At 43.3% G+C, this 25,411-nt stretch overlaps 1 protein-coding gene across 1 annotated transcript in view; it reads right to left on the bottom strand.

Annotated features, from left to right (window-relative positions):
* The window catches only part of SYNM (synemin), a 90,307-nt gene that overhangs the window by 50,573 nt on the left and 14,323 nt on the right, over window positions 1-25,411 (bottom strand). The window contains exon 2 of the mRNA XM_085644515.1: window positions 13,578-13,702. Coding sequence (XP_085500641.1) covers window positions 13,578-13,702 — 125 coding nt within the window. The remainder of the gene's footprint in view (window positions 1-13,577; window positions 13,703-25,411) is intronic.

Raw genomic sequence — 25,411 nt, 5'->3', positions numbered from 1 at the left:
GTATTCACACTTGTGTATTTAAATATTTGTAAATCTAAGCAAACATGCACATGTTTTTATTTTTCTCCACAGGGAAAATATTTTCCCATCCTAAAAAATTCTTCCTTTACTGCTTAAACTGCTTGTGAAAACCTGCCAATTCGCCAGTTTGTTGGTGTTCAACTTTCCATAGCATCAAAACTCTGAATCGACACTTCTAACTATGAAAGCAGAATTACTAGCTACGATAGGCCGCACTACATAGGTGTAATTTTATATGTGAGAAAATCAGTTTATGAGTGTAAAGCCATGCTCTGTCAATTCCAAATGTAAATTTACACTCCAAAATCATGTAATTTGGAAAACCAAGTTGAATATAAATGCGCAAACGGCTATATGAATTGGGCACACATCATGTACCTTCACGATAACTAGTAAGGGGCATAATCTGGCATAACTTCAACATTTAAAACACGCTTATTCCTAATTTTCTCTTTCACTTTACAATGCTATTTTTGCACATTTTAATACTTCTTTAATGTCTTTAACCACAATTCAGTTTTAATATTACAACTTTAAAGATGGTATAGGATTACAAGAGAGAGCAGAGTCCTACAATAACATTATTCTAGAGACTTAAATGTTAACACTAAATTTAAACTCAATCTCACCCCACTGCCACCCTCTTTCACTATTTGCCCACTCTTAAGGTGGGGTGCCTGCCTCTCTGTGTATGAGGGAAACTCTCACTGTTACCGCCAGAGCTGTATCTGTTCCGCGTGAAATAAGCTTGCAGTACTGCTGTGTGTGGGTGTGCATGTTAGTGTGCGTGAGGAAACTACGCACTGCTGTGTGTGCTAAATATATGAGAGAATTATGCAATGCGGCTGCCTGTGTTGTACCGGTTCTGTGTGTTTGAGGCAAGTTTGCCTTCACTATTTACTGTACAGTAAGTGTGTTTTTTTTTTGTGTGTGGGTGTCTGTGTGAGTGTCTTGAACTGTTGCTTACGGAACCAATCTGATGACTTAGTAAAGCTTAAGAAAACTTTCTGTATGCATAGGTTGAAACGATTGCCTTTGTCAGTCCTCGTGTAAATGTTGGTTCCTAAAGTAAACTCAAATCACAATTCATTGAAAGCACTGTATAGAGCTGAATGAGATCTCAGGCTGCAGAAGCAGGGAAAGAGTTAAAGTCCTGGCAAGATGGAAGATGGGAATGTGGATACTTTCGCTGTTAGCAAAACAGTTGTGCAGTTGCTAGAGCAATGTATGAAGTCACTAAAAATAAGCTCCCAGAAAGGCATTGTATATGGCAAAGGGCAGCGGCGCGGCAAGCAAGCCAAGCTCGGAGCTGCAAATATTACAGCCGAAAATAAGCTATGAGGCGGGCCAGGGGGGTCTGGATCCAGCTCAGCTTTCTATTGTGCGTGGTGCAATTTATGTGTTTAAAGGGAAAGATTCCTATAATTTCAATTCACAACCGTGTGCACTCTCCAAGGATGACATGGGCCTTGGATGAAGATTGAAACAGACCATGAACTGGGGCAGTTGACTTCCCAAAACAGCATTTGGGCAGGGACTAGCAGAATTGAAATAGTGACCATATAACCAACCCCGCCCCCACTCCCAAGCCCCCACCCCCGGAATCCTGGTTTTCTAAATTCTCCTTTTTCAGTTAACCAAGAAACGCCTCCTGAAATTGCGGTCTTGATGCATTTCAAACAAACAAATTAATTGGATTAAAGTACCAGACTATAACAGTTTAACAAAGGACTGGAGATAAGGCGCCCCAGCGACATAGAGCCATGAGGTGAATCTAATTCGGAGTAAAATTATTCCATCAAGTGTGAAGGGTTAGTTATTTTCCAAAATAACCCTACGTTCGGCCCGGGACACTTCCCTAGGTGTCTGTGGGCCACGATGCGTTAGTTGCCAAAGTGCCCATCTCCACCCACAGGCATCTATTTTGAACTATCAAAAAATGACCTCTTTTTAGGAAACCTTATTTAGAAACCTCCTGAGGAAGAAGTCTCTTCTAAACTCCACAACGTGGCCCATGTATTGCTCTCCACTATTCCTGAGGCACAATCTTAACTTTTTTCTTTGGTCTGATCCATTCAACCCACTCTGTTCTCCATCACTTCCTCACCTCCTAATGCTTCTCGCTAGGTTAAACTCTTTTCTGCTTTCTTTTTTTCTTGCCTTTTAACATAGGTCGATATAGTTTGTTATCCATTTCTACGTTAAATTCTCCCCTTCATGGGCATCTTTTGGACTGTCCCTCAATGACTATCTTACAACGTTTCTGACCACTCTTTGTGAACACGGTGACGTTGATGTTTACTCTCATCCCTTTATTTCTTCAGGACCCCTCCCACACACAGTTTCATGCTTGATATTTTACACCACCTCTCAGCTCATTTATAGTTGCATTTTGGAAACCGTTCATATCTTTCTCTTCTTCCCTTATTTCATACATTCCACAGCACGTGTCTGTTGATTTTCTGCCTGCCAATCAGTTTTGGAAGTCCACCTGCTCCATGAATCAAAATATCTCCAAAACTGAAATCTTCCTTTTCCTCACCGTCTTTCCATTGGCCACCCTTCTGTCTTCTCCATTCCCTCCCTATCAGATTCATCTTCTGTTCTGAGCTTCAGCATGTTTCCTTTTATCATAGTCACGCATTGGGTCTACTTCACATTCATGCCACTTTCAACTTTTGTTTGTAAAACCTGACCTTTCCATCCTCCTCACTTCCAAACTCCTTTTGCACGCCCTCAGGTCTCTCTCCTCTGGAATTTTCTATACTCAATTCTCCAGTCTTTTTTCTATGCACTCCTTGTTATTCAATATTTCCAAAATACCTCCTTCACTTTTGCCTTGCCTATATTTCAATTAACCCCTACACCATTGTTCCTCTTGTGTTGCTCCCTATCCCTTTTCAATGTCCTATGCCTGCTCTTCAGCTCTGTGAAGGGTAGGCTCTGGTTCCACCTTTATGAGTTCCCATGTATCTTTCACTTCACCCTCCCACAGTCTTTACTTTTATTCCCAAGGTCCCTTTATATGCTCCCTCCATGGTCTCTTTGTTGCTCCTGCTCCTTCATCTGTAAATACCGTTAATTGTTTTTCAACATCATCATTACACTTGCATAGCATACAAGTACAGATTGCAAAATTACCAAAACTCTGTTTTTATCAATCTGTGGAAGCTTAACAAATCCTTTGAACAACATTGAACAGTTTACGCATTACAAGGACCACTGGCCAGACACTTGAATTTACCTCCAGTGGAGGCATAGGCTAAATCAAGGCTCAAGAAAAATTCAACAAAGGTTCAGATAAAAGTAACTGAATATGGAACTTTCAGGTGAGCATATATCAAGGCCTCGTTTTTGCAACCCATGGAAACTCCCACCTCTTACCCATAAAAGTGCATGAAACTGTTGTTGCAAGTGACAGTGCACTCCTTGCGACCAGATGGAAAGATAAGCAAAACTGTTCAAAAGACATCTGCACAAATCACATGAAAGGCTGCATAAAGCAAGGGCACCAATGAGCTCTGCTGCAGCCCCACAGTCCAATGCAGGCTGCATGGAGAACATAGCAAACACAAGGAGATGATGGACGGAGCGGTGAAACTTTTCAGACATTCACCCCCAGTCACAGATCTGGGTTAAATCCATCAACATTCTTTAGGTCACTTCGCCACCTCAGTTCAGACCCAGCTATAGGCAAATCAGTCTTGACCCTGTGCCTCATGGGAACAGTCCAGCCCGAACTGCCAAGCCAGGTCTTCCCTGAACCGGAAACAAGCTTCCTGGGACCGGTTTCTGGGTAACACCCTTCATCAGCAAGGCTAGTTTGAATCCAGTGGCAAAGTGAGCAAGGGACCCACGTCTGGGCATACTATACCCTGAGTGCGCAAATACTTTTTGGTCGGCCCGTTCGGGCTGCCCAAACCAGTCATGCACACTCTGCCCTGCAATGCAGGCTGCATGGAGAACATGCCCACCCCATAAGTCCCTTGCAGCATTGTGATTGGCTTAGGGGCGGGAGCTTGGCTACCCGCCTCCTGTTCCTGTTGGAGGCAGGAGAGCAGGAGCCGAGAAGACACGTGACACAGCCTCATGATACGTTTCAATTTATAATTTCTTAAAATCAAACTCCCCTTGCACGACTTCTCACGCGACCCCGCCTCCCCACATGAACCCCCGCACCCACCACCCACGAGCCATGCCGGCCACGACTGCCAACATGTTTACTACAAAATACATTAAACAGATTGATTTCATTAGAGATTCGGTTTTATCTCAAAACAAATCGATCTCTTTTAATCTGGGCTGCCTGTCCCACCTCGCTCTGAAGCAGGAGACAGAAGACAGGCAGTAAATCAACTTTCTGTAATGTGACGCACAATGTAGGGTTTATCTTTTTAAAGCCCTCCATTGCCAAGGTAGTTTATAGTGGTATCCACTGTAGGCCTTTGACACTGTGAGTGTCATGGTTTCGGGCATTAGAGACTGCATCCTTGTCTGAGGCCAGACGTCCGATATTCACAGGCAGAGATTCTATCCTTTCCCATTTATCACAGATTAGGACTAGATGTGAGCACCGTGCCTGAGCTTTGGCACCTTGTCCACGGTAATGGTAAGTGTTAATGCTAAAGGTATAGTGTGCTGAGACACCTGGCCCTGCTGACCTCCCCCTCTGTGACACACCAGGCCATGGCTGTAGGTCCCTCGCCCCTCTAGTGAAGCTGCTGTATTTGTTCCCTGGTGAAGTTGATCCAAAAGATGAACAGGGCTTTTGTTCGCTTGCAAAGTTGATCCAAATATCCGAGTCAAGTGCAAAGGGAGAAATAAGGGCTTATAGTGTCCTGATTTGCGGAATACCAGAAAAATGTCAAAAAACATAAAAAATGCTTGAGTATGCATGCCTAGAATATCGCACGCATACTTGCTGCTTATTAACCCCTTGCGTGCGCACGACGTCTCTCGGCCGTCGTGCATTACGGTGGGCGTGTGCGCACGACGGCCGGGAGACGTCGTGTTCCCGAACGCCGTTTATTTCTCCTTCACAGCGGGAGAAATAAACCAGCACGCAAGGGGTTAAGGTCTTTTTTTATTTGGATTGATCAGCGCAATGGTTCTAGAATGTTTTATTCCCACTTTCGATATATCTAGATTTTAAAGTCAATTACATACTGTAGCATGCTTGATGTTTGTGATTGCGATATTCTAGTGATCTTGCTCTGTCACATGGCATTAAAATGGGCCCTTTCTACGTGTCATTAACATTAATGCCAAAAACATGGATTGATTTACGAACAATGAATGTTAAAAACATTAAGTAATGCATGTGAGCAGTTTAGTTCCTCTTTTATTACACGTGTATACTTGATCATGCATTCCCCAAGAGTGTTAGCTATTTCCATCATGTTGTGTTTTTGTGTTTTTTGTGCATCTTATTATTTTTGTACAGTGTAAACTATGAGTCATTGCAGATGTTTACGAGGGGCCCCGCTGAGACTGGAGGCAGTGCAAGCTTCTCATAGTGCCTTTCAGTGGGTTGGCGACTCTGCAGACCACACAGAGAAAATATTTACGAGGAAAGAGTAAAAGAAAGTGCTTACATGTGTGTGAGTGCAGTGTATGTTTGGGGGTAGTGAAGTGAGGGAGATGCAAAGAAGTACATTCAATGGTGAGTGTAAAGAGGCTGCTGAAGAGGAAAGGGATGAGGTTGAAAATGTGCAGATGGACGGAAGGTGGAGGAAAAAAGGCGTACATATCTACAATAAAGGGTGCATAACTGAAGACCAATACTCCTTCCACAGGCCTTAATAATATTTAATTCACAGTCTCACAATATTACAACTGAAACATTTCCAATGTTAATTATTGAGGACAAATCATTGTTGTTACTCATTTATCTTAAACACCTAACAGGAACTGACAACGCAATAGTCCTGGCAGGTTTTAGGTGTATGTCAGTTGTTGAATTATAAATCTCGATGCAATAACAGTTCATAGTGAAGCCAAAATACCAGTCGGGTGACACACACGTTTTCTCATCCTACTTAAAGATCTGTCTGTACATATTTCTACATGGCTGATTGCAGCTACCAGCTGTGGGTGCTTCCCGAAGCCCGGTATTTTGTTTTCTCTCTGAGATGTTATTGCATCCAGATATATGACACAACAACTGACATGCACCTAAAACCTGCAGGTACGATTGGCGTTGTCAATGGCTGTTAGCTGTTAGCTGTTAAAGATAAAAAAGTAACAACAATCTTTCCACTACTTTTAAGGTATGCTTTATATATTCTTGTGCTTTATTTTTATGAGGCACACTCTGTGTGCCTGATGTGGGACTCACTGTAATATGTCAACCTTTTTTTGCCAAAACCTTGTATATTATATTCCATTGGTCAAGATGTGTCATCGCTGAGGATCTGGTGAAATCCACTCCACACGCTTTATAGGACGTGGAGAACCCCACAATGTTACATTTAAGTTGGGGGAAAAAGTATATATGAGCCAGCAAGTTTACCCAACATATCTACCTTTTTAGGTCAAACATTCAAGACCTTTTGCATATACTTTAGTGTATACATATAAGTGTATGTACTTTGTGGGCTTTGGAGATCAGCCCTAGGACTTGTCTGCTTCAGCTTAGGGACTTTTTTTTCTGTTCAACTGCCTCTATTTAACTGTCTTGATAGAAAACGACAAGTAGAGGTCAGTAAAATACCAGAATTGCTTCCTGCTGAGGGACTTTCTTTTTTAAATGTTTCTGGCAACTGCGTCTATTTAACTTACTTGATAGAAAACGACCATCAGAGGTCAGTAAAATACCAGAATCATTTTAGCATTCTCTAGATTCCAGTCCTTAGAAATTGACTTCCACGAGCACCCGTAGACATTAATATTTTTTTCAAATCTTGTATTTTCAGTGATATGACCACCGAAGGCCCTGATTTTATATTAAAAACAGTGCTTTGAACTATACCATTTACCACTGAAAGGCAATATTTCGCTCCATGTGTTCCCTTACCTGGTGTGTCACGCAGTTTGGTGCTTACTTTCCCTCCATGTTAAAGAACAGTAGATGTTTCAGCACCCAGGCTAATGTGCTGCATAGCTAAATATATATAAGGTCCCAAGGCGAGACCGATTGCATTGCAAATGCTTGTTATACAGTGGAGAGCTGATGCTATTGATGCAAGTCAGGTGAATGGTAACATTGTGTCCTACTCGTCATCTAGAAGCGCAATCTCAATTGTGGAGCCATTGAGGCATTCATGATACTTTTTCATCCGGTCATAGGTATGGTCTAGCTAGCCATTCCTTCATCCATTCAGAGATGTGGTCTGGCCAGTCTTTCATCCAACCATAGATATGGACTACCTACTCTTTCATACAATCCTACACATGGTCTAGTGCTCTTTCATCTAACGATAGCTATGGCTTAACCACTCTTTCATACAATCACAGATATGGTCTAGCCACGATGTTATCCAATCATGGATATTTTCTGGTAAATGTGTGATGTAAGCCTGGCGTTCAGGTTCACTTTCTAATCAGTGATGAATCTAAGTATCATTGGGATTCATCTGAAATGTAATTTTATGCTTTTTGATCATCAAGGCTAGTAGGTGGTGGCCATCAGAGGTGACAGAAAAGATCTATCAGTCAAGCTACAAGACACCCCTTTCTTGCTACTAGGATAATGTAATATTTTGTCTCAGCATCCACTACCCACTAACAGGTTTCAACTCATCTCAATACTAACATCACATCATTTGTATTTATTATGATCAATGTGTATCTATGGCAGAAAGGCTTCCAAACACAAAGAATACAAAGAATTGTTAGAATGCAGTAACCCTGATGTTTGCAAGACTCACATTGGTCCACATAGGTAACCAGGTCATTATTAAACAGCATAAATAAGGTGGGTGCAAGAACGCAGCCCTACCTAACCCCTCTGTAAAATGCGAATTGATCTGTCATTTCCCCTGCTGACCCACATCTTACTTGTGCAAATGTATTGCAGTGGAGTCTCTTATTCATATCCAATAGGTGACCTGGGACTCGAATGTCATGCAAAATCTGCCAGGGGGTGAATGTAGGAATAGGTCAAATGCAGACCATAGGTCTACGAAAAGCAACCACATAGAGGCGCCGGCCCCCTAATAGAGCAGTCTTCCAGTACAGCAAATGAAGCTGAAACACCTGGTCCACTGTACTGGTATGTTCTCTAAAGCCAGCTTGTAGTGGGGTCAATATCTCTATGACACTCATCCATTCTTGCAGCCTGCCCAAAATGACCCTGGCAAAGAACTTTTGGGAACTATCAATAAGATAAGGCTTATAGGCCTATAGTTAGAGGGGAGGTCGCGCAAGCCCTTTTTAAAGATGGGAACAATCTCTGCTCCGGTCCAGGTTGGTGGAATTGGCACACCCTTCATTATGGCACTAAAAATTAAGGAAAAAAGGGACACTAAATATCAATCCTGTCCAAAAAGGGATCCCCGGATACCTTGTCAAGCCCTAGTGCTTTATACAGAACAGTTTTGCATACAGGTTGTTTAATTGCCTCAGGGTTAAAGCCCACATCACCCAACTCGTCGCTCGGCACTAAGATCGATCCCCTTTTGGGACCCGTCATGACTGTCGATATATGAGTTAATTATTACCTGCATATGGGCATCACTCTGTTCAGCAGTACAATTTTGAAAAGCGAGCAACCCAATCAGACATCGAAATACAATTATCGACGGTATAGAAACCTTCAACACAGCATGTAGAGACAATGCTTCAAAAAGAATGATGATCACCACTTCTTGCCGCGGCCAACAGGCCCTCCGATTTCCTGAGCTCCTAATCTCTCTTTGCTTACTGGATGGTGTCTCTATACTCCATCTGTGTTACTTGTATCAGTGGCCTATCCTGCTGTTTGATGGCGTCACTAAGGGCCGCTCTAGCTCTGCTGCACTGATTGTTGTACTAGGTGGGTGGAGTACGTTTCTTAACTGACTGTGTAATTTCCACATAGAAAAACTCTCTAAGTCTCACAAACAACTGATTGTGGATCGTACTAATGTCGGTCAGGACCTCCCCCTTCACCAATGTCAGTTCTAGTAGTAGCATCAACCCCCTTTACCATCAGCAACTAATCTATATAGTTCTTGAACTGATTCCCAAGACAAAGCGCTCCATTTGACCCTGTGCCTATTAGTGGTCATGGTTAACATTCTATCAAAGGGCTCATCATGATTAGCCAGATCAACAGGGACCAATGAGCTCATATCAAGAGCTGATAGAGCATTGTGGTCGCTGTCTTGCCGGGAAGAATGGCCATATCAATTAATTTCGTCTAAAGCTGAACATCAACCAAAAAATAATCTATGAGGCTTGTACTCTGCGGGTGGAATAGGTACACATTGTAGGTGTTAATAAAAGCACACCACTCTGGGCAGACCAACTTTGGCTGTAAACCCGTCACATTACAGGAAATCAACCTGTAAGACGTGACTGAACTCTCACTGACTAGGCACCCACCCTCACGGGCAGACTCACAAAAAGAATTAGATCCTACTGACTGATTAAGTCAATCTATATCTGACAAGGCTTCTAAACGGTTAAAGTCACTCTTGCTGGGGAACCGACAGTGCCTGTATTGATGGCGCTACGACGGGTAGGTGCTGATGTTTTGGGAACCCCTAACTGCGCCCAGTTACCATCTTGCCGGAGGCAATAAGACAATACCCCAGGCCAGGTCTCAATAATTTACCCACACAATACCCTAGATAAGGTATCACAGGTCAGTAGACGCAATACTAAAAATGAATAACTACTGAGGAATACCCCAGGTGAAGTCTCATTAATGAGTAAATACAATGCCCCAAACACAAAATCACCAATGTATGGATATCTGCACTACAGATGAGGTCACACTGTTGAATAAACTCAATACCCCAGGTGGGTCTTTACTAATTTACTAACACAATACCCTACAAGAGGCGTCTCTATTCAGTAGAAAGAGTACTAGATGTGATGTATCACTCGCGTGGATACAGTATCTCAGAGGAAGTCTCTCTAGTGAAAGGACTAAATACGCTTTAGCAGATCATACTGGTTGATGGACCATGGTGAGGTCTCAGTAATGAGTAGACAGACAACCACAAGCGATGTGTCATTAATAATCCTGCATAGGGGATACACCACCTCCATTCTGCAATGTACACATCTTCCTGTCCAAATCACTTCCACGCCCTGACATGTTTATTCTGCACGGTTTCAATAGCATGAGAGCCATAATTTAGGCCTTTCCCATTAGACGTTTGCAGTTTTTAAACCAAAATTCTTTGGAATGCATTTTCTTCCTGCCAAGATCAGACGGTAATTGCACTGTCATATGGTGGGCGCTGTGGAAGAGGCACAGGGAGTCACTCTTGCTTGACACACACGCATCCACACTGAACTTGCTACTATTGTATACACCTCTGACATGCGTGCCTGCCCCATGGAGATATATCCTTCGCCCACTGGAAGCAAGGTGCTATAAAAGAAGGTATCTTACATGTCACGTGACTTTCATATCCGTGGGCTTTTCCTGCCCCTCGGGTACTGTATGCTACATGCATAGTGACCAGCCTCTGCTTGTTCCTTTGCATGCTTGCTGCAGAAACCTTTGCCTACTTCTTTCAACGATTTGATATGCTATTCCAGCACTGATTGTTGCTTGGTATCTTGGCCATGCCTGCACCTTTGTAGATCTGTTGCAAAGACGTTGCCTGCTATTATTTTTTATAAACAACTTTACTGACTTTTTAATCAAGGATAAACAAGTCAGTAAAATTCTTAGGGCCTGATTATGAGCTGCTTGTTATATTCCAACCTGTGCATAAACACCTGTTTATGCACAGGCGAAATTACAAGTTAAAAGGTATTTGACGCATCCGATAATTATCGGATACAGTAATCAATCAATCAATCATGGAATTTATATCGCGCACTACTCACCCGGAAGGGTCTCAAGGCGCTAGGGGGAGGGGGTCTGCTACTGCTCGAACAGCCAGGTCTTGAGCTGTTTCCTGAAGGCGAGGTGGTCCTGGGTTAGCCGCAGGCGGACGGGCAGGGAGTTCCATGTCTTAGCCGCCAGGTAGGAGTAAATAACTCTAGCTGCATTAAATTTCAGGAGGTCAAACCTACCGCAATTTAACAGGGGAAATGTTATAGTATTTACTGTACCAAGTAGATTTTCGTGTGTTAAACACCAAAATCCACGCTATTCCCCAACAACTCGTAATAGGTGCTATTTATCGCACCCGATAAATACCGAACCCCAGGGTATCGTCATTTACTAGATGGCTAGAGCACATTACCAGACAATTATTAGCGACATCCATCCGCTCTGCTCAATTTTAGTACTAATTTTTGCACTTCTTGCATGACAGATTGGGAAGGAATAAAATAGAATTTTTGTGAGAAAACTTTCTGGAATATGGATAGCGCTGGCACACATGTAGTGCCAGTGCTAGGGAGGGAGGGCATTCCGTCATTTCCATGTGGCAAAGCGCCATGCAAAGGAGGGAATCACTTTGCTTCTGCGCCCACGCCGTATTACCAACGTGGGCGTGGAGGCAAACCTGCCCTCAGGAGGTGCACTGAAAGTGTGCCACAAGAAGCCCTCTAAAGGGGGGTGAAAGGGGGTCACTTGGACCCCTCAGAGATCCCCCCTGCAGTCAGATACCGTTACTCACTGCACCTGCCTGCAGCGGGATCACTAATCCCTTTTGAATGTGCAGGCTGGGCTGGCTGCCGCCTGCAAAGAGAAACATGGAGCAGCTTTTAAACAGCTGCTCCGTATTTCACTTCGACACGCTGCCTCCAGGAAGCGCAAGTTCACGTCAGCTCTGAGGGTAGCGCATTCTTCATAATAGGACGCACTTTCCTTGTTTGTATCTGGCGTACATGCTGAAAGGTGCACTGTTGCGCAAACAGGGAAAGTGCACCCTTTTAGTAATACAGGCCCTGTAGTCATTTCTCAAGGTCTAATCAGCCAGAGCTCGGTCTTCGTTCATTTCATTGCTATTAATATATTCAAAACACTCAGGGCCCAATTACGGGTATTGTGGAATTTCATGAAAAGATTCTGGGAGGCCAGAAGTGCTGACGCCAAACTCTCCGCATGGAATACCTGCAGTTACACCCCTCAGGGGTGGTAATAACTATGCAGACCCAGAATTACTGGGTGGAATTCGGCATGATAGTCCCTACTCCGAATGGTTGAATGTGATATCTTCCACCTGCTCTAAGCAGTGTGATGGATGTGAGTGTCCAGAGGTGGAGGAGAAGGTGTGGGGGTGAACGGGCACAGGCCTCGTTGCCGGGCGGGCGAGCATTAAATGATTCCCACGCACTGGCTGGAGGTCGGGCAGGGGCTGTGAAAATGGGTCCGGTCTGCAATGCAGTCCTGTTCGTTTGTGATTTAAATTAAAACAGTGAATCCGAACCTGCAGTTTCTGCACCCGAAAAATCCAGGTGCAGGAACACGGTACCCCTTATACACGTGATGAACTGAAATTTCAAATCAGTAAAATGCCAACAGCAATAGGGCGAGCGACGCTGGACAATGTTGACTGTGGTAGTGGAAAGATTCAATTCTGTACTCTGGAAGGAGACCATAACAGCTCTGAACAGCACCAAATGCATTGCAATGGGGAGGAATGAACAAAAACAGTGAAACGCCAAGAACAATCAAGGCGCTCTCAGCCCAGTACCGCTGATTGTCACTGCCCAGGACTTTCTCTGCCCGATTACTCTTGGTGTTTTCCACATTTTGTGGGTTTCCTCACCCCTGCCCTGCATTTGGTGTTCCTTAGGGCTGTTTCCGTCTCTGCATCCAAGACTCTGCTTCTTTCTGCACAATTTTTTGAGTGCCCTTAATTGACCTTGTCCTGATGAAGACCCCTTAAATCAATAATGAGGTTGAAATGTTAATGCATTTTAAAAGCAGACTAGGTTTCCGTCAAATTATCAGCGATTGTTCTGTGTATTTATAATCGTGATGGCAATTGGGTTGTGACCACCTTTAAAGGTTTATTTCCACTGAGTTCTTAGTAGATCATTGTTTTTGTTAAAACCTAAAGCCAAGGTTCGCAATAGACATGAAAGTCAGGACTTCATATCATGCTATGTAATTTCATACTTCACACTGTTGAGCGCCTCGAGTCTCTGTAGATTGTGGGTTTCTCTACGTTGGGTAGGAAGGTCAGGTCTTCCAACACATGTGAATGTGTTCAGGTGGATTAATGTTTTCGAACATTAAAAGTTAGGTAGAACAGAAGCCTCCAAGGTCCATGCGAAAATTTTGAGAATTGCTGACAGGCTGGGATCTTTGAAATTCCCAAAGTGAAAGAGAGAGTCACATGTTAAGTGCAAGTTCTTGACATGCTTCATCCTTGCTTTTTCAGCACTGACACCTGTTGAGAATCCTCTGGCTTTCACTTAAGGCCAGTCCACTGCTGCACAAGTCCCTGTATGAAGACGGGTTATATGTAAACTTAAACTACAAACCAAATCCTTACCGGTAAGCTGCCACTTCCAAGCTGAGCCCGGTCTTGGTCTGCATCAGTTCCTGGTAGTCCTTCAGGCGGTCAGAGACGGTCAGGGCAAGCGTCTGCTTCTCGTCCTCCAAGGACTCAATTATGATCTAAAGATAAACAATTCCTTTTAGATGGGGCAGTTGCACTGTTACTGCTGCATTATAAATCAAGATATGTGTTATGATGGAGTCATGACCCTCAAGAGCCATAACAGTGTTTACAAGGAGAACGAGTTTCCAACATTAACAATCTTCAGCTCCACCCTCTCCGCTTTTCCTTCTTTTTACAAACGGATGTCACCAGACTCGCTATCAAAGCTGTGAGATACCTATAATTGTCATACGACCCTCTGTTAGGGCAGCACCTGGTGGTCTGACTGAGATCCTGGACATTTTTGCCCAAGATGTTCTCCAAAATAGCCCCATAAAATTCGAACAAGAACATTCTGCATAAATACGTGAAGGAAGAGGGAGTCCTTCCTATTTTGTACTTGAATGTTGAAGATGGGATAAATATATGAATAAATCAACTAAAAAAGTATAGTGTTAAAAGACTGACTATCAACAACCATTCCTGTTTTCGAAATCGAAACTGCCCTCAAATCACACGCCTCCATTGCTGCAACAAATGTAAGCGGACTCGAAATCGTGCACTTCTCTTATTAAAGTATACTTCCCTTTAACAGATCAGCTAGATTACCCAAAAACATTCAGGTATGCAGCCCTGAAATCCCATCCTAAAGATGCTGTCACACTTATATGACTACAATACAAAGGTTACATTCTAACCTGTTACCATAGTACATCCTAACTAACTTGGCGGCATATCATCAAGGACTGGCGATAATTATCGCTAAGCGCACTTAGCGCTAGGATAATTACCGCCGGGTAACGTGGAATTTTATCGCTGCGATAGCGTACTATTAGCAACGCTAATCTCAAAAGCGATAACATTCCAAGCACTAACTGCCAAATGTGAGATTATCGCTGGAAATCCAGCGATAATCTCACAAATTTTGGCTATAGCTTGATGATAGGGCAAGGCATACTTAGCCATGATATCCACCTTACATAGGATATCATGGCTAAGTCAGTCTTGAAGCAGGCGTAAGGAAAGTAGCGATAACAGAGGTTATCGCTACTTTGCTTGTCGCTCAGCAGGTTAGCGTGCCCATTGATAATTGGAGAAATGTCGCTTGGTGACATTTCTCCAGTTATGTCAGGGCAGGAACGCCCACTTTGCATCTCATTAGAGCTGCAAAGCTGGGCGTTCAGTAAACAGGCGATAATGCAAGGATTCACGCGATAGCGTGACCTTGCTGATTAGGCGATAACATTATTGTCGCTTTTTGTCCGAAAACGGACGCTAAAGCGGCGATAATTTTATATTGCCTCCTTGAATGACATGCCCCTTGGAAAGTCTCTGCCTACAGATGCTTTGAGAGTTGCATACGCTTATTACCATTGTTGATGGAGTAGAGGTGGGATCATGAGAGAGAGAGAGAGAGAGTTAACTGCACGCTCTTAATTATCATTTACTTTAAATATATTTTTTTTCTCCAAAAACGCTTTTGTGAGTTATGATGCCCCTTCCCATACTCATTATGGTAATGAATAGCATATATCTGCACATCTGCATATCCATAATATATATGCATGTGTATACATGTATATATAAATATATTTATAGATTTATTTATTTATTTAAGTCAGTACAATTGCATTTTGAAAAGAAAAATATATTTTTAAGTAGGTGAAAATTTCGGATGCGCACAATTTTGTTTTGTGAAATTACGCTAAATGTCTGAACCAATACACAAAATTGCACATAATTACACAATTTTAAAACCGGCATTTGGTGCTATATTTTAGAGTGAATTACTTCCTCCCTTCCATTTTGTATGCGAGGGCGCATTTCACGCAGAAATAGCGCAAAAAACACGACCTCTCCAAACAGCAGCTGTTCATGTTCTGGTCTTTTGTGTAGCACCAGTATACTCATACTAAATTTCAGCTGTAAATGGTGCTTAATTATGTGAAGTTCTGTAGTAGCATAACTTTCTGGATTTTTGGGTAATAAGCTAACATAAAATTACCGAAATTACGCCTGTGTTAACTAAATTTCGTCAGGGCTCTGCGAAAATACGCACGAACGTAATAACCAGTCTCAGCCTCAGAATCTATGTCCCATGCTTCCCACAATTCAAAAGAGGGTCATGTTTGTTCAGCTGGTCCAGCATGTTTCTACATCACCTTGAACTTCATTACAGTTCAAACAAATGAAAAGTTATTATAAGAGGTGAATACACTGTGCAGTGTTGGACATATATACTTTGGAAAGTTTAACCGGTCAGCTTTTGATTGCTGTGCATAGGCATTACAGAGACGATAAATTTGCCAAGATGATGCTAACATCACCCACTTATGCACTGGGGAAATGCTTTTTAGCAGAAAATTACATTCATACATATGTAACCATAAACCAGAATAAAGCAAAAAAAAGCATTTCTTTTTTGTACTGAAAATAATTGTGCGACACTTCATGCAACTTCATGTTTACATCACAGGCACTTACATCAAGAGGACAATCAGATACGCGTATGTATTTTTAAAGTTCGTTGTCTAAACCTTGAATGCCTCCTAGTTACATATGTTTACAATAAAAATAAAATGTAAAATAGTGTCCTTGTGGGGCTAATTCTTATTAGTGGTGTTTCCCAGGGCTACACAGTGTGCACAGTTGGATGCAAAGAACAGAAAATGCACTATTTGTATTACAAGATGTGTGCACATATAAGCTGTCTTTCTGGGGAGCACAACATTGTAAATGTTTTCCACAAGATATTCTTCTGTAAGGCATAGAAAGAACAGTTAATATAATAGCGTTTCTATGTTTCTTTTGAAAACAAAATCATTAACTGTTGCAGAATAAGGATCTGCTGGATGTGGTATAAGAAGCATAGGCTTTTTAATAGAATTGCAGACCCTTTTGTATCAATGTACATTAAAGCATCAAAGTAGCTGAAAAATAACGCACAAAATGTGACGAATAAGTGGCCTTGAATTGCATAGCATGCAACACTGCTTGCATTTTGATGCCGCATAATTTGTGTTTCCTTTAGTCAATGCTGCTACTTAATTTTGTGCTCCTTTGCCACATAATTCTAGTAGTCCAGGCTACCCACATCCCACTGCCTAGAGAAACATAGAAATGAGCGTTCATTTCTGTTGAGTAGCTTTAAGAGTTGTAGTTGATTGGGTGACAAAGACATGTTCAAAATGATGACGTAAATCACTGCTTTTGCTTGTACTCATTCCATGGTAAAAGTGTGTATTCTTGCAGTCTTACAGAATGTCACTCTTACGACTGCACGTTACGGTGGATAGATTCTTCCTTTTAGCTACAATCATCGCATCTATGAGTTTATTTGGTATAACTTTTCAGAGGGACAATTGGGATTTCGGGAGCCGCTCAGAGTTTTGCTTCATTTTCAGCCTATTGCAGAACTTCATTAATCACTAAAATGCAGATCTGGAGCCGTATTATACATAGTGCTCAGGGACTTGGAGTTTTTCATAAATTGATTCTTTTATATTGGGATCATTCATACCTTTATAATTAAAGTCTATACATCATTTATATATATGTAATTCTTTTTTGGGGTTTATTATCGTTTTTCAGTTTGCACATTAAAGTGTGATGTTCTTTCAAAGACAGAATGCTAATACAATCAAGGTTCCCCAAAATATTGCAGCACAGACTGCTGAAAAGACATTTTACAGCTCACATCTGAATACACCCACACTTTGGGTTACTCTGTGGCCCTATTTCACCAGGAAACCAACTATCGTGTCCATCCTTCTTTACCAATGAATACATTATCAGGTACATTGGCCCATTTGGTTCAGTTGAAAAGGATTAAGGAAATAACTAGCTAATTGATGCTTATTTAAACATAAGCCTAGGACTGGACTTTGTGTGGCTGTCAGTCAATGTTAACTGGCAAATCTACCCATGTCAATTGTCATGTCCCTTCCACAAAAACACACGCCCGCTTCTAAAAAGTGCAACCAGCTCTCCAAGGAAGCCTCACACGAGGCACGCTGCCACCACACAAAATACACCCCAATCCATATCTGGTATCTGGATGTCCCCAAACACCAACACACACACACCTGGTATCAGGTATTCAAGCAAGTCCTTATTCGTCAAAAAATATTAATACTAAACCTCCTTCTTTGCCGTGAAACATACACCCGACCCAGAACGTTGTCACCTCCACCCTTCCAAAGAATATCCATATCTAAATTCCTCACCGCAAATACATTAAACCTCCACATACCCATGTCTGCCATCTTGTTCTCCAGCACTCCTCTCAGAATGCATATCTGCTACATTCCCCGATGGCATTAAAAAGCCCATGTACGGCATCCACGACCTCTCACCCTTTTAAAGAATGACAAACATAAGACCTCTGTGATCTCTCTGCTGAATAAGTTGAAAGAAAAGTGCAGGCTCAGGTCAGAAGCATTGTGAGAACTTTGAGCATGCTTCACAAAGACTGGTGTATGAGTAGGCACGACTCCCTCTTGTAGCACTCCTGACTTCCTCCTGGAATTCAGGAGTACTGCAGGAGTACATCACTGAAACATCTTTGTGAATCGAGCCCTGGGTGAATTTCTCTGTACATGGATATTAGTGGATAATGCACGCTAGGACATTGGCAGAGGCGCATCAGACAGGTTCAGATGGAGGCACACCATGAGAGCTCTGAGGATGTCTCAGGAGAACGATGGGGGCACTTAGAATAAAGATGGACTATGGGAGCTCCATTATCAAAATTGGGATGCAGGTGCATTTTGAGACCTGTTTAGGTCTCAGTACTGAAGTAGCAGTGTGTGGTGCAAGTCAGAATAAAAGGCACCCCAAAAGCTCTAAATGCGTAATGTCTCAGCTACTTATCGTTAATTGCACTACTCTGAGTCCTGCTCCCTCGTATCATTCCTTACATAACCTCATCATCTCTGCCTGACATGATTTCTTATGTTGTGCAATGTACCAAAGTAAGCACAAGGACGATTTAAGAATATATGCAGTCAAGAAATTATTAAATAAACTATTTAACCCCATTTGCACAGAAAATCTAATTCAACTCAAGGCTCTGCATAATCCTGTAATGCCTGCTTGCCACCCAAAATAAAAGTTTCTAACATCAAGAACTTAAGGTCCATAAATTTCAAACACTTAAAAGGTAAACCTTTAAAGACACCCAAGAGTAAACAAATATCCTAGCTAGGAACAAATTATTTACAGGATGGTCTTAGATTTCAAAAACCTTAAAAAATGTGACAGACCAACCCATCTGCATCTGGAATACTCCACAAGGCTCTGTGAACTTTGAGTAGTGTAACTTTGTGGCCCAACTGAAAACGATCCAATGGAAATGACAAAATCTGCATCGTTAGCTGTTAAAGAGTTCAGTCCTCTAGAAATGCACCTCTTCCTGTCAGGATCTCAACGCTAGTCTGGAGGATGTCAGCAACGAGGAGACTGAAAGGCCCCAGCCTTGGCTGCTCTTATCTGCCAGAGAAAAGGGTGACCACGATGTCGCCAACACTAGGGGGCGCACAGCAGATAATTCCTTCAAGAAGGAGCACCAGGAAAGGAATCGGGAGCATGAAAACACACCCAACACTAGGAAGCCGTGAGACACAAATGAGAAAGGACACGCTCCTTTACATACTATGGAAAACAGGAAAGTACATCAAAAACGGGAGTCGCCATTTAGGATTTGGAAAAAAATGGTATGTGAAGAAGAAGGCAAAGAGGCCATCTTAGATGGGGCAGGATATAATTCTGTAGAGGGAATTCTGGCAACCAGAATTCCCCAGGAATGAGATGTGCTAATAGACTGCCGCCAGCAAGGCACTCTCGGATGGAAGAATGGAGGCGTGGGACATCCACCGGCGGGCCAGCTGCCTAAAGGTAAGTTTAGACAGGGAGAGCGGCAGCTTGCCAGCCTTCCCCGCTCTGAAGGTCACTTGTGCCGTTGCGCGTACTGCCCACTCGTGGCAGCCTGGAGAAGCCACGTCAGGCTGGACGCCAGCGGCACTATTCTTCCTAAAGGAAATCCAATAGTGAGAGTAAGATTTCAAAGTGCAATTCTTTCTGGAAGCTTGTACTGTCAAAACTAACTGATCAGAAAGACCCTTGTTTATAAGTCCTAAACATTCAACCTCAAAGCCGCTAAGAGCAGCTTATCCAGAATATCCCAATGGAATAATGGAAAGGCTAGAGGGGAAGGAACTGTTGGTAGCACAGAAGCGGTAAGGTCTGCCTCGGTTGCTGCCGCTCCCGCACATTATCCTGTTACCTAACCTGCGTGTAGCTACTAGATTGTTTTAGATTTTTTTAATCGCATTTTATACTCTCTGTGTGCTTTAAAAAAACATTTTATATACCATTTCTCACTGTACATTGCTCACCTCACCTCTAACGTACAGCTATTGGGAGTTAGGCTGTTACCAGGGGCTTGGTCGGTTCCCACGTCCTTGGCTACTGACATTCCTGCTCCTTGCTCTCCCATTTTCGCCCTGGTCCATTGTGGCAAGTGCCATTTGAACGGAAGGCGTCTCTCTAGGCTTCTGACTATTTATCCTACTTCCGGGCTGTTCAAGTGAGCCGGCTAGTCTTTGCCGACGCACACTCTACAAAGCCCGATGATAGAGCGGACGCGCCCAGCGGGCGCACCGCCGGCACGCTGTCCGTGCCAGGACCGCGCCTAGTGCCAGAACCCTTGTTTATTTTCCCCACAAAACAAAGTCTATTTCCTTCACAAGGGATGAAATATTTGGGCTGAATATAAACTTTAGTAACACTGGTTGCCCACAAATAGACTTTCAAAAGGAGCCAAAGCAGTGCCCACACTGTGAGTTACAGCTGAGTTTAAGTTAAGGCTCTTGCCCCCTACAAAAACCATCACACAAAAAAGCATCCAAAACCTTTCGGGCTATGTTGATTAATACACGGTCTTTGCTGAAACACAATACAGAGGTTGCTAAATTGATTAGCATACATAACCTAGACCTAGCCTTGGGTGGATGGGCCGTCAGACCCTGATCTGGCATTAGCACTACCAGCGGGATATACTATCATCAGAGCAGATAGAGTTAAGAAACAGGGGGGTGGATTATCTATCATCCTTAGAGAAGACACACCTGCGACGGGATCCCCAGCCGGAACTTCACAAGATTGTGAAACCTTAACATTTCAGATCTCTTTGAGTAACAATTACACACACTCGGACCCTGCACCTCTGCCTGGGACAACACCTGGTGGCCCACCGCCCTCAGGAATCCACCCACTCCTACAGACCACGTACGAAACCTGGTATCATCCTCGACTCTTCCCTCTCCATGAACCGCCAGATCAACGCCGTCGCCTCCACCAGTTTCAACTGCCTGCGCATCCTCCGTAAGACCTTCAAATGGATCCCTTCCCGACTGCAGAAAGACCGTCACTCACGCACTCATGCAGACTGGATTACGGCAACGCCCTATATGCCGGAATCAACAGAACCCTTCTACACAAACTCCAAACCATCCAGAACGCCGCAGCCAGACTCATCTTCGGGACACCGCGCCACAACACAAATGACCCAACACCTACGAGACCTCCACTGGCAACCCATCAAGAAGAGGACCACTTTCAAAATCCTCACCCACGCCTACAAATCCCTCAACAACTCCGGACCCAAATACCTCAAAGAGAGATTATCCTTCCACGTACCCAAGAGGAAACCTCCGCTCCGCCGACCTCGCCCTGGAAGAGGTCCCCCGCATCCGCAGCAACAGAGCAGGCGGGAGAGCCTTCTCCTACATCGCGGCCAAGACCTGGAACGAGCTCCCTGTGAACATCATACACTCCCGACCCTGCACATGTTCAGTAAGGACCTCAAGACCTGGCTCTTCGACTGATCCGGAGCTGCTCCACCCCCACCCCCAGCGCCTTGAGACCCTCACGGGTGAGTAGCGCGCTCTATAAACCCCTGATTGATTGATTGACCCTAAAAGGCCTACTTCTATATAGGCCACCAGGAGCACGGACCTCCTTCTTAAATACTATCAGTCCCTTCCTCGAATTTAGTCTAGAGGTATCTGATTTCACGATACTAGGAGACTTTAACTATCACCTAGGAAAGTTGGCCGATCGTGACACAGCTTTATTGGTCGACTCAATGGCTAATTTCTCATTACTGCAAATTATCAAGCACAACACCCAAGCTGCTGGACATACCCTAGATAGGATTTTCACTTCAAATTCATCGTTTAAAGTATTAGAAGTGATTCCGGTTCCCTGGTCTGACCATAAAGCGATATTGTTTACTTTAAATGCAGACCAGAATTCCCCGATAGTTGTAAACACACCGGTCTCGGTCACCCGTCGACACTGGGACAATATTGACCCTACAATCGCTACTGTCAAGCACCACCCCAGACCTTACAGCAGATATTAACACCTCTCTCCATAGGTTATCCTCTTGGATTAAATCAGCAGTGGACACCTTAGCACCGACAAAGGGTTGTCGCTCTCGGCGTAAAAGTCCATCTGAACCGTGGTTCACAGATATGCTCAGAGCCCAAAAACAAGTATGTAGGAGGCTTGAAAGAAAATGGAGAGTAAAGTACGGTCTGTAGGAGAAAGCCAAGTATTCACAAGCTTTGGCAGCCTACAAGAAAATGATTGTAGAGGAAAAATGTAAATACTTTACGGCAAAGATCTGTGAGGCAGGGAATTCCTGCAGGGAGCTTTTTTCCATAGCTAAGAACTTAGCTAAATTACCGGTAACGACTCAGACAGAAAGTAGTGCCAAATTTTGCTATCTACTGGGTCAGTCATTGATAGATAAGGTTGAGATGGTGTACAATTCCTTTAGGGACAGTGCCAGCTCAGTCGCTAAGATTTCTCCGAAAGCTTTAGATCCTACGGCCACCATTCCAGCTTTCTCCTTCTCCTACCCCACACCAGAACAAATCAGTCAGGTGGTAAAAACCGCTAGATCAGGAGGCCCAACAAACCCCTGCCCTCCAAAAGTATTCCATTTGTTTCGAGAATTATTAAGTGAATCCCTAAGTTTGGTGTTCAATAGCATAATTCAGGCAGGCATCTTTCCAGACTCTTGGAAAATAACTTTACTTCTTCCTCTGTTAAAAAGAAAAACCTCGATCATAATGACCCCAGCAGCTATCGTCCTATTTCTAGGAACCCGTTCCCCGCAAAAGTACTTGAGAAACTTCTCAACGCACAACTTATAGTACATATTTCCTCGCAAAATCTTTTGGATCACTCACAATATGGGTTTCGGGAAGGACATGGAACGGAGACAGCTTTGGTTATGGCAGCAGAAGAACTTAAGACAATACTGGACTCAGGGGGCAAGGCTGCCTTAATTCTGTTAGACCTATTGACAGCCTTTGATACGGTGAACCACAAAATATTAGCCGGTAGACTAGCGGAGTTGGGGATTCGAGATTCTGCCCTCTCACTGTTATTGTCCTACCTTGCCAACAGAACCTTCTCCTTTGAATTGGGAGCCTTCTCATCCAAGCCTTTCAAACTGCCTTGCGGGGTGCCTCAGGGCTCGTCTCTGAGCCCTAAGTTATTTAATGTATATGTGGCTCCTCTTGCTTCGATTATACGGCAGTCTGGGTTTTCGGTCATCTCTTACGCAGACGACACACAGTTGGTGGTATCAGTCTCAAGCAACGTGGAGGAGACCGCCGACCGATTTAATAGCTGTATGTCACAAGTCAACCAATGGATGCAGTCTAACTGCTTGAAATTGAACAGTGGAAAGACCGAAGTCTTGCTGCTGGGCGCCGTCACAAGTATTTGGTCACCCAGGTGGTGGCCTGCCGATCTGGGAGATTGTCCTACCCTAGTGCCCAACGTTAAAAACCTTGGAGTCATCTTCGATGACAAATTAACATTTAGTAATCAGATTAACAAGCTCTTCTCCACTATCTGGTTTATTCTAAAAATTATTAAAAAAATTCACCCATTCATTCCTCCCGATGCAATTAAAACTCTGATCACAGCATTGGCCCTTTCAAGATTGGGCTATGGGAATGCACTATTCCTGGGAATTCAATACCAGCATCTACTAAGACTGCAGCGTCTGCAGAACGCCGCTGCCAGATTGATACTAGACATCCCTAGGTTTAAATCTGTCTCTCACGGTTTAAGAGCTCTCCATTGGCTCCCGATGAAAAAAAGGAGTGAGTTTAAATCTCAATGTCTGGCCCTCAAAGCTTTACAGGGTATAGGGCCGCACTTTCTGAGGACACACCTGAAATGATATGCAGCGGCCAGAAGCCTAAGATCAGTCCATACAAAACTTCTGCAGACACCTAAATATAAGAAGGCCTGCTGGGGTGGCAGAAGCTTTCTGTTAGGGACAGTTAAGATCTGGAACCAGCTCCCCATTTCCATAAAGAGCAGCCCATCACTCTGGTCCTTCAGAAAGGCACTAAAAACCTGGCTCTTTAACAACTGATCTTCCTGGATTCCCGCCAGTACCTTGCAATCTACTGTTTTTTAGCGCCATGGGCATTCGTCGTGCTATACAAATACATAAATCAAATCAAATCAATCCAACTCATGCACATTGAAATCAGAAGATTTTACGACGGGTGGGGCCAAGATGGAGCAATTATCACTAATGATCCTCTCTCTCCTCGTCTGAAGCAGAAACCTCAAATTCAAGTGGATTGGGGGAAAGGTGTATAAGAGCCTCTAAAGACATGGGCAGTAGAGTATTATTTATCTCACCCCACAAGCTCCCTATATTTTTTTCCCTCGAACAAAACCTTGGCAAAAGAACATTCTCCTGGCTGGCAAAAAGATCCAGAAGAGAACTCCCTCAAACCTGACAAAGATTAGAAAATACTGTTGGAGTCAGACAAAAACTCTGTGATGAAGGAAAGTTCCTGCTTAGTGAATCTAAATGCTTGTTCATCCCTCCCTGAATGTGGATAGTTGAAATGGAGATGATGTTCTTCTCTGCCCAGCAGAAAATCTGTTCTGAGATCATGGATAGAGATTTAAATGGCACCACGCCCCCATGTCCGTTGATATATGTCTTTGCAATCATGTTGTCTGTTCTAATCAGCACATCTTTCCCATTTAGAAGAGCAGAAAATCCCATCACAGATAGACAAATCACTTCCAGTTCTCTCCAGTCGGAAGAGAGAGTTCTCTGATAATGTGACCTAGTAGCCTTAAACATGATCCTTCATCCAGGCATCCCAACCTAGGCCACTGGGATCTGTCGCCACAATTGCCCATACTGGAGATGCTTAAAAGGATTTCTTTCAGCAAGTTGAGAGGGGTCAGCCACTACTTCAGTGCTTGTTTATTAAGGGGTGTTAAAGGAATCTCCAGGTCGTAGTACTGGGACATAGTATTTCAGTGAGTTAGAATGTGCCTCATAATTTGCTGTAAATGGAGCTTGGCCCAAGGGACTACAAATACAGTTCCTACTATGTCCCCTTGTACTCGCAATCCTACTCTTGCCTTTGACGAGGATGGAGAGAGCAAATTCCTGGCATGAGTTGGAATCTTGATTATCCTCTTCTCTGGTAAGGTTATCTTGTATATATTTTTAACATATCGTTCCAATGAAATGTGAATAGATGTTACTTTTCCATGCTTATTCAGAACTTTTGCTCTCTAAAGAACAGCATGACCCTTTTCATATTCCTTAATAACTGCTCTTTTGATGCAGAATGAAGAAGCCAGTCATCTAGATATGGATT

This window comes from Triturus cristatus, chromosome 3_1, assembly GCF_964204655.1.
Source record: "Triturus cristatus chromosome 3_1, aTriCri1.1, whole genome shotgun sequence".
Lineage (NCBI taxonomy): Eukaryota > Metazoa > Chordata > Amphibia > Caudata > Salamandridae > Triturus > Triturus cristatus.
Note: the sequence above shows the minus strand (reverse complement) of the source record. Positions and strands in the feature narration are given on the sequence as shown.